The sequence below is a fragment of the Coregonus lavaretus genome, assembly GCF_964263955.1.
Source record: "Coregonus lavaretus genome assembly, chromosome: 4".
Classification (NCBI taxonomy): Eukaryota; Metazoa; Chordata; class Actinopteri; order Salmoniformes; family Salmonidae; genus Coregonus; species Coregonus lavaretus.
Window position 1 is genome coordinate 70,185,887 of NC_139991.1, and position 20,342 is coordinate 70,206,228.

The 20,342-nt window shown below is 42.4% G+C and overlaps 1 protein-coding gene across 1 annotated transcript in view; it reads right to left on the bottom strand.

The window, feature by feature from the left end:
* Positions 1–16,768, bottom strand: part of prrc1 (proline-rich coiled-coil 1) — a 30,318-nt gene extending 13,550 nt beyond the window's left edge. The window contains exons 1-5 of the mRNA XM_084159987.1: positions 16,648–16,768; positions 15,542–15,654; positions 14,052–14,477; positions 5,755–5,903; positions 1,996–2,098 (exon numbers count right to left, since the gene is read on the bottom strand). Coding sequence (XP_084016113.1) covers positions 1,996–2,098; positions 5,755–5,903; positions 14,052–14,477; positions 15,542–15,638 — 775 coding nt within the window. The 5' untranslated portion in view covers positions 15,639–15,654; positions 16,648–16,768. The remainder of the gene's footprint in view (positions 1–1,995; positions 2,099–5,754; positions 5,904–14,051; positions 14,478–15,541; positions 15,655–16,647) is intronic.
* Positions 16,769–20,342: the final 3,574 nt, after the last annotated feature.

The following is a 20,342-nucleotide window of genomic DNA, read 5'->3' on the forward strand; positions in this document are numbered from 1 at the left end:
CCGGATCATCGTACTGTTGCCTGTTCGCCAGGACACCTCAATAGAAAAAGAGAGATTGTACATTTTAAAAAAGGCAGTGCTCATCCAATTCTGATCCTGGAGACTCAGTGTAGGCGTATGAACAGGCCCGTCGGTCGGAGGCTTGACCACTTTGACCGGGCCAAATCCGACGTAACCAGAACAGCCACAGACAGAAAACTACCAGGGGTTGCTCAACCGTCTGTCCTCAAAACAGTTTGTTACGGACTTGGGGCTCTTGTACGACACACTTGAAGTCGCCCTACTGTCCGAGTGCTTAGCTTACAGAAACATACCACCTCTATTGCGTATGCAGGCAAACTGATCCACCACATGAACCTTATTACACCAACGAGATCTAGGATCCAAATTCCCTGCGGCTGCCTTGATGTTCATAAAACTGTACGGACCACCTCTTGCGCAGTGGAACCCAGAACGATGTGACCACTTGGTTACGGTGCTGTCCTTACAGCACCACGATTAGAAGGGCGCTCAAAATCGCTTAAAATAACCCTCATCAAGATCTGTTGCCAACGCCTAATAGTCCTTCTCATCACTTACTATTACAAGTAGAAGATCATCACTTCTCACAATGGTGCTCGTTTAGTAAAGTTAGATCAAAGCCGAATCAATGTCTAGCAAGATCACAAAGGCGTTTGACTAATTAGCATTTTACATAAGACCTGAATATAACAGCATATAGGCCTATAATATGTTAAACCAAAAACATCACCTCAGTAATTTCTTATCTGAAGCTGAATAGTAACATTTGTTTCCAAAACGCAACAGCGCGCTATGCTTTGATTTAAACAGAAAAGGGTTAGAAGAAAGGCTAATAGTTTGCATGCAGTTTGGACATTTCACCGGAAAAACGTGAAGAATTATAATTCTCGATTGACCGTGATAAATGGCCTATTTTGAAATTAGGTAGCATATGCCTAACTTGGTGTTTGAGGGTCTTAAAAATATAACATTTTCTTGAGACAAGGTGTGTGGCATAGGCAGACGTTGCAACTGGAGGATGATTTTATCTATAATAATATTCAATAGGCTATTTGTGTGTACAACCTGACTGAAAAACAATGACATTTAATTATTTGTTTTGCTCATCTAAAAAAAAAAAAAAAAAAAAATATAGCACTACACCACTGGTGACAACCTACTCATCAAGCCTTTGATGGGGTGAATCAGGTGTGTTAATGCTGGGCAGGAAGAAAAGCCTGCACACCCAGTGGGTTTTTAATTTAATGTAGTACAAGGTCAAAGGAACACATTTAGTTTAAAATAGTCAAACAATACTGATTAAACAATAGTCGCTTACCCATTATTGATTCACTGTATCCATGAAGGAGAATGCATGCTAGCCCAAGACGAGTTTGAAAATCGAGAGTCTCAACAAGCGATATTATCCTGTATGTCCCGCAAGGAATGTTCAGACTTAAGTCAGTGGCAAGTTCTTATTTAGAGGAGGTAATCGCATGTTGAGCTTTTCTGGCACCAGCACACATTGGTTATTTCCCAAATGGCACCCTATTCCCTATATAGTGCACTACTTTTGACCAGGGCCCATAGAAATAGGGTGTGATTTGGGACGCAACCATTGGCTTGCACAGATATAGGGCGATAATGGCTAAGCGGCTATTGGCTTCGTCCCAATTCTCCACCCTTCTCCCCAAAGTGTGCACTTGCACACTTCCTGTAATGGATTTCAAAGCGAGGGATTGATGTAAGCATTGGCTAGCTAGAGTGAGTTTAACTGGGTTGGGCTCAATTAAAATGTAAGTCTCAATTTAGGAAGTGATAAAAAAAGAAAACAATTGCTTCTCCTTTTCCGTTTGTTGAGAAGTCACCAAAAATAAAAAGCCTTTTTTTCCCCAATTATAACATTTGAATTTCAGTTCCTGAATTGATTAACCCCAACCCTAGCTTCACCATTGTTAAATACATGATAAATAGGAAGTGATGGTGTTGACTTACTGATGTATGGAGCCATGCCTGGGTCCAGAGTGGTGATCATGGATTCCACTGAGTGCTTGGTCTTATCCAGGACCGTCTTTACCATGTGGTTACCTGCCACGCCCTGAGGATGACACAGACATACAGCCACACACACACACACACTTAAAACATGTTCTAAGGCTGGTTGCCATTTGATCTCCTTAACTGATTTGTTGAAATAAGACGTTATGTTAATTAGTGTGACAATGAATGCGCGAATGATCCAAGCTAATTAGTGTCATAGCTCATTACTTCTACAGGTGGTACAATGTTTGAAAGAAATTATGTTAGGCTGAGCGACTGTTTCAAAGTTCCTTTTTCACTTGGTTTTATACAAAAAAAGTATTGGTCAAGAGATCTGCATCTCAGTTGTTTCAAAATAAATCGAATGTAACTGTATAAGAACACACCATCACTAACTCTCTCATGAGTCCGTACACCAGGGGTGGTTTCAGGACAAAACAAAGTCGAGGGAACCCTGAACACGTCCAATTGCTGAACCAACAGCTTGTGAGCGTTTGTGCCTGACTACCTGCCTGACTACCTGCCAGTACTCCCAAACAAGACTGGATGGCAGGGTTTCCGTTAGCCGGTAATAGCCGGATTTTGGCCTATAAAAAAATAGAAAAGCAGATAAAATTGGCACTGGCCAATTATCTTGCAGAAGAAAAAAAAATCCCCATTGCGAAATAATGCTTTTTAGCCTATTGATTACTCATGGATGGAAATACCAGTCGATGTAAATACATTTGACTGGTCATGCTTATCGGTCTATAGGTTCATTTGCATAATTTTGTGGAATTAAAATTGCCGCGTGTACAGTACAGTGCATTCAAAAAGTATTCAGACCTTCACTTTTTCCACAATTTGTTAAGTTACAGCCTTTTTCGAAAAGGGATTAAATAAAACATTTCTCATCAATCTACACACAATACCCCATAATGACAAAGTGAAAACAGGTTTAGATTTTTTTGCACATTTATTCAAAATAAAAAATGGTGGAAAAAGGGGTCTGAAAACTTTCTGAATGCACTGTATGAGGCATGTCTAACCTTGTTTCAAAGTATCCTGTTAAGATCTTTCTAAATGTCTAACAGATATTTTCATCTCTGTCACATGAAACCGCTGGCATGTGCAGTGCCCTTTTGACAAGTGTTTTCCCTCTAATTACATTATAGAATGAACATTAACGCCTAGTCTACTGCCTTGTGCACATTACTGCGCTTATAATGTGAGGAAATAGTTTATCAACATTTTAAACTAAACATTCTGATCTGTTGCATCAGACTCAATGCTTTAAAAAAAATAAAAATGGAGCCGAGGCCACTGGTTGGATGGATTTCAAATCAAATCAAATTTTATTGGTCACATGCGCCGAATACAACAGGTGCAGACATTACAGTGAAATGCTTACTTACAGCCCTTAACCAACAGTGCATTTATTTTAAACAAAAAAGTAAGAATAAAACAACAACAAAAAAGTGTTGAGAAAAAAAGAGCAGAAGTAAAAATAAAGTGACAGTAGGGAGGCTATATATACAATAGAATAAAGTGACAGTGATTTGGGATCTATCGTCCCACAACTGTCCCAGAGTCTGTTTGGAATAGGCTATTTCTTTCTCGATAAGCTGACCAATAGAATAGGTCAACTTTTCTACTATGGGGGATAGTAGATTGACATAGGCCAGTGATTTTGCGGTTCGTTACTCGTCTTGTCAGCTGAGGAAAAGTGAATGTGGACAGTTATTCTAATGTCTTCAAAGTGCACATCAGAATTCGTTAAGAAGGACCGCACATCGTAGCATCCTCGACTTGCATGTTTTGTTAATATGAATGACCATAATCTAAATGTGATTTCTGTCATTCTGAGCACCATGGGTGGACGCCCTAATCAGGTTTCACACCCTGGGTCTGTCAGATTCTCAAATGTCTGGTAAATTAAAATGTTGCCGGTCAAATGTACGGCGCCACATTTTCCTAACAGAAACCCTGCTGGATGGATACCGTTAGGCCTTATTCCCAGTATAAACTGGATGGATACCGTTAGGGAGACTGTCGTGAGGAGCAGCACAGCTAACTGTCTGAGGCATACCACAGTCCTCCCTGCCAGCCAGACGAATAGGAGGAAGAAGAGCTGAAACCCAATTCCCTTTATAATGCACTTCTTTAGAAATAAAGTACCCTTTGGGCCTCAGCCCTAGACATTAGCACCAGACGTATTAGCCCAGTCATCTGGACGCAACACTGATAGCATTAGCACCCAATTTATGGATGTAGTCCAGGAAAGTGTTTCCCCAATACAGGCTGTTGTGTATGACGTATTGAGCGACTGGCGATTGGGTTCTGGCAGTACATTGACTGAAGAGGGTGTATGACGCGTTTGAGCCATAATGGCTGCGTTTACACAGGCAGCCCACTTCTGATCTTTTGCCCAATTATTGTCAAAATAGCAGATCTGATTAGGGAAAAGACCAACTGGTGAAAAAAAGATCAGAATTGGGCTGCCTGTGTAAAAGCAGCCTAAATTACATTTGGACCGTGAGTGTTTTATAAAGTAGACGAAGAGATTTAGTTAAAATGTCAAGGGGCCGGTTTCTCCGGACACAGATTATACCTAGTACGTGATTGAAAAGCACTTCCAATTCGAGAAAGCATTATTTTTTTGTGTGTAGGCTTCATCAGTGTCTGGGAAACGGGCTGGAAAAGTTAACGTGTTTGTTCTCTTTTGTGACTGAAGAAAGAGACAAGGAACTGTTTAATAAGCAGGAAAGGTGTTTACGAAGTGCAAAGACATGATACTGATCTGAAGGCCTGATACATCAGGTTGAAACACGCTGCGCTATTCTGCAGGAAGAAGAGCTAAGAGCTCGTCTGTATCAAGCCAAATCATATCTTATGTCACATGCGCCAAATACAACAGCTGTAGACTTTACCGTGAAAAAAGCTGTAAAAACAAAACAATATATTTGTGTGCTCCGGAGAGGGGTTGTGGTGGATGGGTTAATAAAAAATAAATAAAATGTTCAGCTTTTGGCCCCATACTCGGCGCTCCAGTACCGCTTGCCGTGCGGTAGTAGAGTACAGTCTATGACCTGGGTGGCTTTCTTGACAGTTTTTAGGGCCTTCCTCTGACACCGCCTGTCTTTGCAATATTGACTTATGCTGCGTTTTGACGAAGGACACAATAAAAAGCAAGAAAGACTAACGGCAAAAGCAAGCCAGCATGACAGTATTTGTTGCTATGGTGATTTCAGTAAACAAACAGTGCAAATCAACATCAGGAAGAACAACGGCAGACGGCAAAAGTTGAAATATTTGAACTCTGGCGGCAAGTCCCGTCTACTGTGGCTTCTGATGGCATTCACCTCCAGCCTCAACGGCAATTAACGTCGTGCTCTCATTGAAAACAATGACATCCGGTTTGCCGCCTGCCGTCTACCTCGTAAACGCAGCATTGGTCTTGTTGAGTTTAAAGAGCGTTTGCTGCTTTAAAAGAGGCAGCCCTGCTGTGTTGCCTGGGTCGTGTTCATTGGGCATGAAACCAAAGAAAACTGTCAAACAGGGAGGGACTACCTGGACTTGTGAAATAGAAACGTCTATTTCCGTCGTACAACATTTTAAAACGTTCTCCTAATGAACACGACGCTGATGTCCACTACTGTGTGTGTTCACATTACTTTGTGTGTCAGGTGCGTAAAAACATCCACTGCCCTACCGAAATTACTGAAAAAGACGTACCTTGAAGAAACCCCAAATGCCGCCCCCCGCGTTGGCATCAATGGCAACTCGGGGGTCCTCGTTTTCGACCTCGGGGAAGGTGATGGGGGAGCCGGCGTCTAGACCCCCTGACATCATGGGCTGCTGCACCATTGGGTTGGATACTACCCCTGGAAGAGAGACATCATTAATTCCGTTACCACTCATCATAATACACTGTATACCATGGTTGTGTTCATTAGGCATCAAAAGGAAAATGTTTATTCGACAGAAAACGAAAATGTGCGTTTCTTATTGACACATTCAGATAGTCCCTCCCTGTTGCAGTCCGTTTTCTTATGATTGGTGCCTTATGAACAAAAACTGGTGGTATTCAAATCAGGGCCTTATATATATATATATATATATATATATATACACACACATATATACATATACACACATATATACATATACACACACACACAGTGGGGGAAAAAAGTATTTAGTCAGCCACTAATTGTGCAAGTTCTCCCACTTAAAAAGATGAGAGAGGCCTGTAATTTTCATCATAGGTACACGTCAACTATGACAGACAAATTGAGATTTTTTTCTCTCCAGAAAATCACATTGTAGGATTTTTAATGAATTTATTTGCAAATTATGGTGGAAAATAAGTATTTGGTCACCTACAAACAAGCAAGATTTCTGGCTCTCACAGATCTGTAACTTCTTCTTTAAGAGGCTCCTCTGTCCTCCACTCGTTACCTGTATTAATGGCACCTGTTTGAACTTGTTATCAGTATAAAAGACACCTGTCCACAACCTCAAACAGTCACACTCCAAACTCCACTATGGCCAAGACCAAAGAGCTGTCAAAGGACACCAGAAACAAAATTGTAGACCTGCACCAGGCTGGGAAGACTGAATCTGCAATAGGTAAGCAGCTTGGTTTGAAGAAATCAACTGTGGGAGCAATTATTAGGAAATGGAAGACATACAAGACCACTGATAATCTCCCTCGATCTGGGGCTCCACGCAAGATCTCACCCCGTGGGGTCAAAATGATCACAAGAACGGTGAGCAAAAATCCCAGAACCACACGGGGGGACCTAGTGAATGACCTGCAGAGAGCTGGGACCAAAGTAACAAAGCCTACCATCAGTAACACACTACGCCGCCAGGGACTCAAATCCTGCAGTGCCAGACGTGTCCCCCTGCTTAAGCCAGTACATGTCCAGGCCCGTCGGAAGTTTGCTAGAGTGCATTTGGATGATCCAGAAGAGGATTGGGAGAATGTCATATGGTCAGATGAAACCAAAATATAACTTTTTGGTAAAAACTCAACTCGTCGTGTTTGGAGGACAAAGAATGCTGAGTTGCATCCAAAGAACACCATACCTACTGTGAAGCATGGGGGTGGAAACATCATGCTTTGGGGCTGTTTTTCTGCAAAGGGACCAGGACGACTGATCCGTGTAAAGGAAAGAATGAATGGGGCCATGTATCGTGAGATTTTGAGTGAAAACCTCCTTCCATCAGCAAGGGCATTGAAGATGAAACGTGGCTGGGTCTTTCAGCATGACAATGATCCCAAACACACCGCCCGGGCAACGAAGGAGTGGCTTCGTAAGAAGCCTTTCAAGGTCCTGGAGTGGCCTAGCCAGTCTCCAGATCTCAACCCCATAGAAAATCTTTGGAGGGAGTTGAAAGTCTGTGTTGCCCAGCGACAGCCCCAAAACAGCACTGCTCTAGAGGAGATCTGCATGGAGGAATGGGCTAAAATACCAGCAACAGTGTGTGAAAACCTTGTGAAGACTTACAGAAAACGTTTGCCCTGTGTCATTGCCAACAAAGGGTATATAACAAAGTATTGAGAAACTTTTGTTATTGACCAAATACTTATTTTCCACCATAATTTGCAAATAAATTCATAAAAAATCCTACAATGTGATTTTCTGGATTTTTTTCCCTAATTTTGTCTGTCATAGATGACGTGTACATATGATGAAAATTACAGGCCTCTCTCATCTTTTTAAGTGGGAGAACTTGCACAATTGGTGGCTGACTAAATACTTTTTTCCCCCACTGTATATATATAGTGGGGAGAACAAGTATTTGATACATTGCCGATTTTGCAGGTTTTCCTACTTACAAAGCATGTAGAGGTCTGTAATTTTTGTCATAGGTACACTTCAACTGTGAGAGACGGAATCTAAAACAAAAATCTAGAACATCACATTGTATGATTTTTAAGTAATTAATTTGCATTTTATTGCATGACATAAGTATTTGATCACCTACCAACCAGTAAGAATTCCAGCTCTCACAGACCTGTACGTTTTTCTTTAAGAAGCCCTCCTGTTCTCCACTCATTACCTGCATTAACTGCACCGGTTTGAACTCGTTACCTGTATTAACTGCACCTGTTTGAACTCGTTACCTGTATAAAAGACACCTGTCCACACACTCAATCAAACAGACTCCAACCTCTCCACAATGGCCAAGACCAGAGAGCTGTGTAAGGACATCAGGGACAAAATTGTAGACCTGCACAAGGCTGGGATGGGCTACAGGACAATAGGCAAGCAGCTTGGTGAGAAGGCAACAACTGTTGGCGCAATTATTAGAAAATGGAAGAAGTTCAAGATGACGGTCAATCACCCTCGGTCTGGGACTCCATGCAAGATCTCACCTCGTGGGGCATCAATGATCATGAGGAAGGTGAGGGATCAGCCCAGAACTACACGGCAGGACCTGGTCAATGACCTGAAGAGAGCTGGGACCACAGTCTCAAAGAAAACCATTAGTAACACACTACGCCGTCATGGATTAAAATCCTGCAGCGCACGCAAGGTCCCCCTGCTCAAGCCAGCGCATGTCCAGGCCCGTCTGAAGTTTGCCAATGACCATCTGGATGATCCAGAGGAGGAATGGGAGAAGGTCATGTGGTCTGATGAGACAAAAATTGAGCTTTTTGGTCTAAACTCCATTCGCCGTGTTTGGAGGAAGAAGAAGGATGAGTACAACCCCAAGAACACCATCCCAACCGTGAAGCATGGAGGTGGAAACATCATTCTTTGGGGATGCTTTTCTGCAAAGGGGACAGGACGACTGCACCGTATTGAGGGGAGGATGGATGGGGCCATGTATCGCGAGATCTTGGCCAACAACCTCCTTCCCTCAGTAAGAGCATTGAAGATTGGTCGTGGCTGGGTCTTCCAGCATGACAACGACCCGAAACACACAGTCAGGGCAACTAAGGAGTGGCTCCGTAAGAAGCATCTCAAGGTCCTGGAGTGGCCTAGCCAGTCTCCAGACCTGAACCCAATAGAAAATCTTTGGAGGGAGCTGAAAGTCCGTATTGCCCAGCGACAGCCCCGAAACCTGAAGGATCTGGAGAAGGTCTGTATGGAGGAGTGGGCCAAAATTCCTGCTGCAGTGTGTGCAAACCTGGTCAAGACCTACAGGAAACGTATGATCTCTGTAATTGCAAACAAAGGTTTCTGTACCAAATATTAAGTTCTGCTTTTCTGATGTATCAAATACTTATGTCATGCAATAAAATTCAAATTAATTACTTAAAAATCATACAATGTGATTTTCTGGATTTTTGTTTTAGATTCCGTCTATCACAATTGAAGTGTACATATGATAAAAAATTACAGACCTCTACATGCTTTGTAAGTAGTAAAACCTGCAAAATCGGCAGTGTATCAAATACTTGTTCTCCCCACTGTATATACACACACACACACACACACAACCGTTCAAAAGTTTGGGGTCACTTAGAAATGTCCTTGTTTTCAAAAGAAAAGCAATTTTGTCCATTAAAATAACACATTGATCAGAAATACAGTGTAGACATTGTTAATGTTGTAAATTGTAGCTGGAAATGGCTGATTTGTTATGGAATATCTACATAGGCGTAGAGGCCCATTATCAGCAACCATCAGTCCTGTGTTCCAATGGCACGTTGTGTTTGCTAATCCAAGTTTATCGTTTTAAAAGGCTAATTGATCATTAGAAAACCCTTTTGCAATTATGTTAGCACAGCTGAAAACTGTTGTGCTGATTAAAAGAAGCAATAAAACTGGCCTTCTTGAGACTAGTTGAGTATCTGGAGCATCAGCAATTGTGGGTTCGATTACAGGCTCAAAATGGCCAGAAACAAATAACTTTCTTCTGAAACTCGTTTGTCTATTCTTGTTCTGAGAAATGAAGGCTATTCCATGCGAGAAATTGCCAAGAAACTGAAGATCTCTACAACGCTGTGTACTACTCCCTTCACAGAACAGCGCAAACGGGCTCTAACCAGAATAGAAAGAGTAGGTGGCCCCGGTGCACAACTGAGCAAGAGGACAAATACATTAGTGTCTAGTTTGAGAAACAGGCACCTCACAGGTCCTCAACTGGCAGCTTCATGAAATAGTACCCGCAAAACACCAGTCTCAACGTCAACAGTGAAGAGGCGACTCTGGGATGTTGACCTTCTAGGCAGAGTTGCAAAGAAAAAGCCATATCTCAGACTGGCCAATAAAAAGAAAAGATTAAGATGGGCAGTCTGAGATATGGCTTTTCTTTCAAAAACAAGGACATTTCTAAGTGACCCCAAACTTTTGAACGGTACTGTGTTAGTGTGCGTGTACACACACACACACACACACACACACATACATACATACATACACACAGTGAGGGAAAAAAGTATTTGATCCCCTGCTGATTTTGTATGTTTGCCCACTGACAAAATTATAGACTGATCATTTCTTTAAATGGTAGGTTTATTTGAACAGTGAGAGACAGAATAACAACAAAAAAATCCAGAGAAACGCATTTCAAAAATGTTATAAATTGATTTGCATTTTAAATGAGGGAAATAAGTATTTGACCCCCTCTCAATCAGAAAGATTTCTGGCTCCCAGGTGTCTTTATACAGGTAACGAGCTGAGATTAGGAGCACACTCTTAAAGGGAGTGCTCCTAATCTCAGCTTGTCACCTGTATAAAAGACACCTGTCCACAGAAGCAATCAATCAATCAGATTCCAAACTCTCCACCATGGCCAAGACCAAAGAGCTCTCCAAGGATGTCAAGGACAAGATTGTAGATCCATGCCAGATCTCACCTTGTGGAGTTGCAATGATCATGAGAACGGTGAGGAATCAGCCCAGAACTACACGGGAGGATCTTGTCAATGATCTCAAGGCAGCTGGGACCAGTCACCAAGAAAACAATTGGTAACACACTACGCCGTGAAGGACTGAAATCCTGCAGCGCCCGCAAGGTCCCCCTGCTCAAGAAAGCACATATACATGCCCGTCTGAAGTTTGCCAATGAACATCTGAATGATTCAGAGGAGAACTGGGTGAAAGTGTTGTGGTCAGATGAGACCAAAATGGAGCTCTTTGGCATCAACTCAACTCGCCGTGTTTGGAGGAGGAGGAATGCTGCCTATGACCCCAAGAACACCATCCCCACCGTCAAACATGGAGGTGGAAAGATTATGCTTTGGGGGTGTTTTACTGCTAAGGGGACAGGACAACTTCACCGCATCAAAGGGACGATGGACGGGGCCATGTACCGTCAAATCTTGGGTGAGAACCTCCTTCCCTCAGCCAGGGCATTGAAAATGGGTCGTGGATGGGTATTCCAGCATGACAATGACCCCAAAACACACGGCCAAGGCAACAAAGGAGTGGCTCAAGAAGTAGCACATTAAGGTCCTGGAGTGGCCTAGCCAGTCTCCAGACCTTAATCCCATAGGAAATCTGTGGAGGGAGCTGAAGGTTCGAGTTCCCAAACGTCAGCCTCGAAACCTTAATGACTTGGAGAAGATCTGCAAAGAGGAGTGGGACAAAATCCCTCCTGAGATGTGTGCAAACCTGGTGGCCAACTACAAGAAACGTCTGACCTCTGTGATTGCCAACAAGGGTTTTGCCACCAAGTACTAAGTCATGTTTTGCAGAGGGGTCAAATACTTATTTCCCTCATTAAAATGCAAATAAATTTATAACATTTTTGACATGCGTATTTCTGGATTTTTGTTGTTGTTATTCTGTCTCTCACTGTTCAAATAAACCTACCATTAAAATTATAGACTGATCATTTCTTTGACAGTGGGCAAACGTACAAAATCAGCAGGGGATCAAATACTTTTTTCCCCTCACTGTATATACATACACACATATAAATACACACACATATACATAGATTTTTTGCAGGGGAAAAAAACATATGGGGGATTGGAAGTGATGCATACAATTACATTGATGGAAGTTACAATCTATCTGCAATATTAAAGCTGATCTACCCCCTAGAAAAAAAGTAAAACATATTTTTTTTAACATACGTTTTTTTTGTGTGTTTTTTTTTTAAAGAGCTTGGACACCAAGGTCTTCCCAAATAAGGACATGAATCAGTCAGAGAAAATAAGACCTGGATTTAAATACCCCCGCTGTATGCAATAGGCATACAGAATGACCACCGAAAACAGGTGGACTTGCACAGTAACAAAATAATGTATCAAGAGAATAGACGCTAAGTAAACACATTTATCCATACAATGCAAAGTAAACAGCAGAAAGTGATACATAAACCACACCCACCTCAAAAGAAACACACCTTGGCTGAAACAAACATTCAAACCATTGTGTCAACGTTGTGTGTGTGTGTGTGCATTCGCCCGTTTCAGTGTATGTTTGTGAGGTAGTATGTTACTCTGTCAAAGTGCTTAGATTGATATTTAGTCACAAGTCATTGTAGTATACAGTGAAAAACTTCAGATCCGAGCTCCAACAGTGCAGGTGAATGAAACAAAAAAAACTAATAACAATCATATATAAAATTAAAATAAAACAAAATGCAACAATTTCAATGATTTTACTGAGTTACAGTCCATATAAGGAAATCAGTCAACTGAAATAAATTCATTAGGCCTAATCTATGAATTTCACGACTGGGAATACAGATATGCATCTGAAAACCAGTCAGTATCTGGTATGCCCACCATTTGCCTCATGCAGCGCGACACATCACCTTCGCATAGAGTTGATCAGGCTGTTGATTGTGGCCTGTGGAATGTTGTCCCACTCCTCTTCAATGGCTGTGCCATAACCCCACTGCCACCATGGGGCACTCTGTTCACAACGTTGACATCAGCAAACTGCTCGCCAACACGACGTGGTTGTGAGGCCAGTTGGACGTACTGACAAATTCTCTAAAACGACGTTGGAGGCGGCTTATGGTAGAGAAATTAACATTAAATTATCTGGCAACAGCTCTGGTAGACATTCCTAAAGTCAGCATGCCAATTGCATGCTCCCTCAAAACTTGATACATCTGTGGCATTGTGTTGCGTGACAAAACTGCATATTTTAGAGTGGCCTTTTATTGATGCAAATGTTGTTTAATCAACTTCTTGATATGCAGTCAGGTGGATGGATTATCTTGGCAAGGGAGAAATGCTCACTAACAGGGATGTAAACAAATTTGTGCACAAAATTTGAGAGAAATATGCTTTTTGTGCATATGGAAAATGTCTGGGATCTTATTTCAGCTCATGAAACCAACACTTTACATTTTGCGTTTATATTTTTGTTCAGTGTATATTCACAACTGTGACAATGATAAATATAAAATGTCCATTGGGGTGTGGGCAGGGTAATTGTCCGTTAGGGGGTGGGAATAAAATAAAATGTCCATGGGGGAGCGGGGGGACTAGTGGAGTAGTTTGCTTGTGTGTGTGTCTCTCTTCTCATCTGTGTGTCTGTGTGACAAGACCTAGAGAGGGCCAACCCGGAGCCTGGCAGTCCACTGAGCCACTCAAATTGGTGGGCTTAGTTCCCTCTCTGCTTGAGCACAGATAATAGCTTTCCCTTTAGCCCGCTGACCCCTTCCCCATCACTCTCACACACACACACAGAGTAAAAGCTACAGACTGATGACCATGTTTGAATGTGCATTCTAAGTGAACCGAGTCAGAGAATATCTTAAGGTTATCACTCAGACATCTCCCTGAAATTGTTCAACTTTCCCCATCACCACACATTGCAATGACAGTTCAGTTTAGCACTAAAGGCACTGGAAAAGAACACGTTGGACACACATTGACTTCCATTCAATTTCCACTGGTCAGTGGGGACCTCTTGTGTTGTGAATTATATACCCAGACTGAAGTCAACCCCTAGCCTCTATCTCAGGCACTTTTCATCAAGATAGGATGAGCTAACAGACCAGAAGCTATTGATAATACCTAGGCCTTTGCAATCAGTTCAGATCGGCTAGATAGCCTACACCACGTGGCTACTTTAGCTCCGGCCAGTCGCGGCATCTCCTTACCTGGCATCGGGGCGGCGCTGGAGAAACTGGGCATGAGCGGCGTCTGCGGTGTGCGTCCGGCGTGCCCCCGCGTGATGTCATAGCCCGCACTCATGGTAAAGCCCGTGGTGGGCGGGCCCATCGGTGGCGCCGACATCACCGGACCGGTCGGAGGCGGGGCCACAGAGCCCATCGGGGGCGGGGAGGGATAGGTGGAGGGGGAGGAGAAGGCCATGGGGCTGGTGGTGTACGGGGCTCCCCCCATGGGCGGAGGGGGGAAGTGGGGTGAGGACAGGGCGGGCATGGGGCTGCCGAAGGCAGGGGGCATGGAGGAGTGGATAGGGGGGATGGAGGTGGAAACAGCGAGAGGGACGGGGGTGGAGAAGCCCTCGGGGGCGAAGGTGGATATGCTGGTGGTTCTGGGGAGGGACAGGGGACTGGACATGCCTGGGGGAACAAGAGAATATCATTGAGTAACAAATAATATGGTGTGTATGAGACTGCTTAAAGGGATAATTCACCCAAATTACAATGTATTTGAAAGTAGGAGCGAAGACCCTACTAAATCAAATCTTAGCTACATCTTCGAGTGTAAAACAATTCGCTATCACTAGCTTTTGTTTCTTTAAACCCAACATAATGACTCGATAATACCCTAAGCACTACTGCATTGGCTGAAATGAATGGCCGTTGTATAGCCTAGCCTACGTCGACATTCTGAGGATCTTCGGGATGTCATTTCCATTGTAAGAAATACAATGGACAGGCTGTGTTTCCATTGCACTATAACTTCAGAGAGAAAATAATTTGCCCAAGGCTCCAATTATTTCTGTGAGAAGTATTGCTGTGTCACTGCAAAGTTATACAGTGAGCAGGTGATTATCAGAATTGACTTGCACAGTTCTGCCTAACAGCCGACATTGTCTCTTTGTCCCACACAACCTCAAGGACAGACAGTCTATCTCATGCTGATGTTCCTCTGCTGCTTTGCATCCCATTCCAACAACTGACAAACTATGACCTCAAGCCGTTGATCTGTCTCTTGCATGATGTTGTGACTACTGAGATACACACTGCTAGAAACTGAGGCTGTGTTTCATTGCAGAATGACACTCCCTCCCCTCTGCTCTCATTGTATGCCCTCCTTACTTTCAGAGATCTGAAAGGATTGTATAGGTGAAAGCAACATGGCGAAGTCTAGGTGGAGCTTTTGATAATAGGCTACTCTGTAAAGGAGAATGAATGAGGGCAAAAAGGAGTGGACAACTATATGGAATGAAATGCAAACCAGAAGATTTAACAGTTTTAAGAGAACTTTGAATGCTAAATATGTTAGGCTGCATTTTGTGCCTTGGCTTAGGATATAGACCTAGCAGATTTGTAGTAGCAATTTCATGTTTTTGGTAGTCTACCGAACCCAAGCTGGACGTATAGCCTACATTTTGCGCCGTTGGTGGAGCTACCAACATAGGTTGGAAGCAGCGCATCCACTGTATCAGTGAGTGACTTACCCATAGTCAGGGGAGGGGAGTTGACTGCGGCTGCCATGCTAGGGGGAGGCAGCGGGGAGCCGGGTGGGGTGGTCTCTATTCCACTTTCTTCCATCATCTTCCCGGCCTTCGGTCTGCAACATCAAAAAAAGACACACATTATTAGACAACATTGCTGGAGTTCTTAGTATGAAGCATGTTTAATGGTCTCTACACAAGACTAGACAAAGTTGGAATGGGCAGAGGTCAGAAAACTTGGGGGCAAAAGCTCCTAACTGATTGGATAATTGATATCCCATTGGCTCATCGCCCTCTCTCTCCTCTCCACTGTAACTCCTCAGGTCTCTGGCTAGGTTGGTATTCTTTATTCCAATGAAACTTAGGAAGACTATGTAAGCCTGGTAATAAGAAAACTACTGGAGAGCTAGGGATAAATGTGACCGTTTGACACTTTGTACACACAGAACGTGGCACTTTCATAATAAGCTTTCAGCTTTGACATGATATAGTTAGGGTTACACTGTCATTGTATTATTACTTTCATTATTTTGTATAGGAGTATTTTTTCAAATTGTATAAAGATAAATAGTGACTGTGTCTGGGCTGTGTCAATACAACTCTTGGCAAAATGCCGGTCAGCTTTGTTGTTAGCCAACTGTCAGCTGTTGCCACGTCTTCATCATGCCGAGGTGCACGCGTGTGCATCAATGGACCGTGTACATGCATGTGTTTTGCATGAAATTGTTAAGTGGAGTGTAGACTGTGCTGTGCCATCAATAATAATAGTTCGCCTGTGATGTATAAAAAAAATAACATATGTAACTTCAAGCTAACTAAAGGCAACAGCTAGCTAGCTCATTTAGTTATCACCTTATCAACGGCGACATAACGTTATGGCTAACTAAATGCACAATTATTTTAGAACTTTTAGTTTTTTTGCGAGCCTGCGGTTTTAGAGCTACTGTTAACAAACTAGAGCTAGACTTGCAAGTTAGCTAGCTAGCTAACGTTAGGTATGCTGGTTCATGCTAGCTAGCTTGACTGATTTACCGCAAGACAAAGGCATTAATGTAATGACTGACTTATTTGCACTTGACAGAAGCACGCTGAAGTACATGCATTCCTACCTGAAATCTTGATATTCCAGAGAAACGAGTTGGGTGGAAAATCAATCAATTTCCAATGTATTGAGCCAAAAGAGAAGTAGCAAATGCACTAACTGTGGAAAGATGGCCGCGTTCTAATGACGTCAGACATTGCCACGTCTTACCTAAGGCGGATGAGCACTCGGCTCGTGTTACTAATACAATTTGTATTTTTTGTTTTTAACCCATTACTGTATTTATACTTGGGATATCGCTTTTCAAAAGTAAAAGTTCAAAAATCGCTGCAGGAAGTAAAGTGACAGAACTGCAACCGCAGAATTTATTCATATGTAGTTTTCCCATTTATTTTGGTAAATTATTTGCAAGCCTGAATATTTAAAACGCACGCGCTAGCCAAGGGCCACGTTCAGTTGCCAAACGTTCTCGAACGTCGCAGATAGAATAAGGATGAATAGAGCGGATGTGATTTCTTATTCTACATGTCAAAGAGGCATATTTGTTCTACATAGCCTATTTCTATCTGAACGTTCCAAAACGGTCCACACCCCATTGAAGTTTACATTTAAGGGGTTAAGTAAGGGTTGAGGTTAGGTAAGGGGTTAGGGTAGGGGGAGCAGTGTTGTGGTCGAGTCACTTAACCTCGAGTCCAAGTCGAGTCCCAAGTCCCCTGTGCTCGAGTGGAGTCACTAGTCCCTATGGCTGAAATCAAGTACAAGACCATTGACTTAGGAATCCATCAATTTACAACAGGTCTTATTATGCAATTGTTTCTAGTCACCACCATGACAGTATATCGCCACTCCCTAATGAAAAACCTAAACTAATTTACTATTAATCACTACCTCACAAGTTTCACTCAATACCTGTGCTTGAATACTTACACTGAACAAAAATATAAACACAACAATTTCAAAGATTTTACTGAGTTACAGTTCATATAAAGAAATTAATGTGGAATGTTGTCCCACTCTTCTTCAATGGCTCTGCAAATTTGCAGGTCGATTTGTTGCTAAATGAAGTTGTGACGTCATTACGTGATGACGTCATGATGTAATAACTTAAAACTGCGTCTTTACGTAGAATACACAATAACGTTACTCAAATTGACTGGCCATCTCTGCAACAAATATGATTTGACATTTGTTAGTTTAGATTTGTTTGTTTATCATCACATATTTTTGTTTGTAAAAGTAATATAAACACAACACATTTTATATGATCAGATATTTTTATTTTTAAACACAACACATTTAATTATTGAACAATTACACATTACACATTATTGAACAATTACATTTGATTTATTTTCTTATTAACTAGTAAGCCTACACTTTCTGAACAATTATAGTTTTAAGCAGTGTATTGGTAGTTAGTTAACATGCCTAACTGATCAACAATTATAGGTACAAGCTAATAACAAGGTATATACGCTATCTTATTAAACAAGCAACTTAACTCAAATAATGATGTGTGCGCTAGGCATCTCTCTCCAGCTCTCTCCAGGTTGTTGTGCTGCTTGACTGGCCTGCTGCTGCCTGTGCACGAGCTGAGCGCCTGCTGCTGACGTCACTCACAATGCACTTTTGCAGCCAGGCACGTGTGTTGTGACTGAGTGTGTGACAGAGAAAATCATTTTTGTGTCATTTAGAGGGGAAATGCGTGCATTTTAGCATTTGAGTCCCTTTTCAAAAATTGCTAAAAGTTCCAAATAAATGTTTACAAGTAGCTAAATTTGTTGCTAGGTGCTGTATGAAAAAGAAGTTGCCAGGGTAGTCTGAAAAGTTGCTAAATCTAGCAACAAAATTGCTAAATTGGCATCACTGGCCAGAGCATCCCAAACGTGCTTAATGGGTAACATGTCTGGTGAGTATGCAGGCCATGGAAGAACTGGGACATTTTCAGCTTTCAGGAATTGTGTAAAGATCCTTGCGACATGGGGCCTTGCATTATCATGCTGAATTTTTTATTTATTTAACCTTTATTTAAGTAGGCAAGTCAGTTAAGAACAAATTCTTATTTACAATGACGGCCTACACCGGCCAAACCCGGACAACGCTGGGCCAATTGTGCGCCGCCCTATGGGACTCCCAATTACGTCCAGTTGTGATACAGCCTGGAATCGAACCGGGGGGTCTGTAGTGACGCCTCAAGCACTGAGATGCAGTGCCTTAGACCGCTGCACCACTCGGGAGCCCGAGTGAGGTGATGGCAGCGGATGAATGGCACGACAATGGGCCTCGATAAAATGCAATTGTATTCATTGTCCGTAGCTTATGCCTGCCCATCCCATAACCCCAACGCCACCATGGTGCACTCTGTTCACAATGTTGACATCAGTAAACCGCTTGCCCACATGACGCCATACACGCTGTCTGCCATCTGCCTGGTACAGTTGAAACCCTGATTCATCCGTGAAAAGCACAGTTCTCCAGCGTGCCAGTGGCCATCGAAGGTGAGCATTTGTCGGTTACGACGCCAAACTGCAGTCAGGTCAAGACCCTGGTAAGGACGATGAGCACGCAGATGAGCTTCTCTGAGACGGTTTCTGACAGTTTGTGCAGACATTCTTCAGTTATGCAAACCCACAGATTCATCAGCTGTCCGGATGGCTGGTTTCAGACGATCTCGCAGGTGAAGAAGCTGGATGTGGAGGTCCTGGGCTGGCGTGGTTACACGAGATCTGCGGTTGTGAGGCCAGTTGGACGTACTGCCAAATTCTCTAAAACAACACTTATGGTAGAGAAATGAACATTACATTCTTTGGCAACAGCTCTGGTGGACATTCCTGCAGTCATCATGCTAACTGCACGTTCCCTCAAAACTTGAGACATCTGTGGCATTGTGTTGAGTGACAAAACTGCATATTTTAGAGTGGCCTTTTATTGTCCCCAGCACAAGGTGCACCTGTGTAATGATCATGCTTTTTAATCAGCTTCTTGATATGCCACACCTGTCAGGTGGATGGATTATTTAGGCTTGGTTAGAAATGCAGCCTAACATGGATGTAAACACATTTGTGCACGACATTTGAGAGAAATAAGCTTTTTGTGCGTATGGAACATTTCTGGGATCTTTTATTTCAGCTCATGAAACATGGGACTTTACATGTTGCGTTTATATTTTTGTTCAGTGTATTTACTACATACAGTGCCTTGCAAAAGTATTCATCCCCCTTGGCGTTTTTCCTATTTTGTTGCATTACAACCTGTAATTTAAATTGATTTTTATTTGGATTTCATGTAATGGACATACACGAAATAGTCCAAATTGGTGAAGTGGAATGGAAAAAATAACTTGTTTCAAACAATTCTAAAAAATAAATAACGGAAAAGTGGTGCGTGGATATGTATTCACCCCCTTTGCTATGAAGCCCCTAAATAAGATCTGATGCAACCAATTACCTTCAGAAGTCACATAATTAGTTAAATAAAGTCCACCTGTGTGCAATCTAAGTGTCACATGATCTCAGTATATACAGTGGCTTGCAAAAGTATTAACCCCCCTTGCCATTTTTCATATTTTGTTGCCTTACAACCTGGAATTAAAATATATTTTTTTGGGGGTTTGTATCATTTGATTTACACATTAAACTCAATACTAGTAAGAAGTTTGTGTTTCTCAACCAGGCAAAGCTAAATAGTTACGGGGAAGCAAGAGTCTATGTGTTTAGGCTATGATCGGAGGCAGCGGCGGAACATAGCCTGCCTTGCCACAAT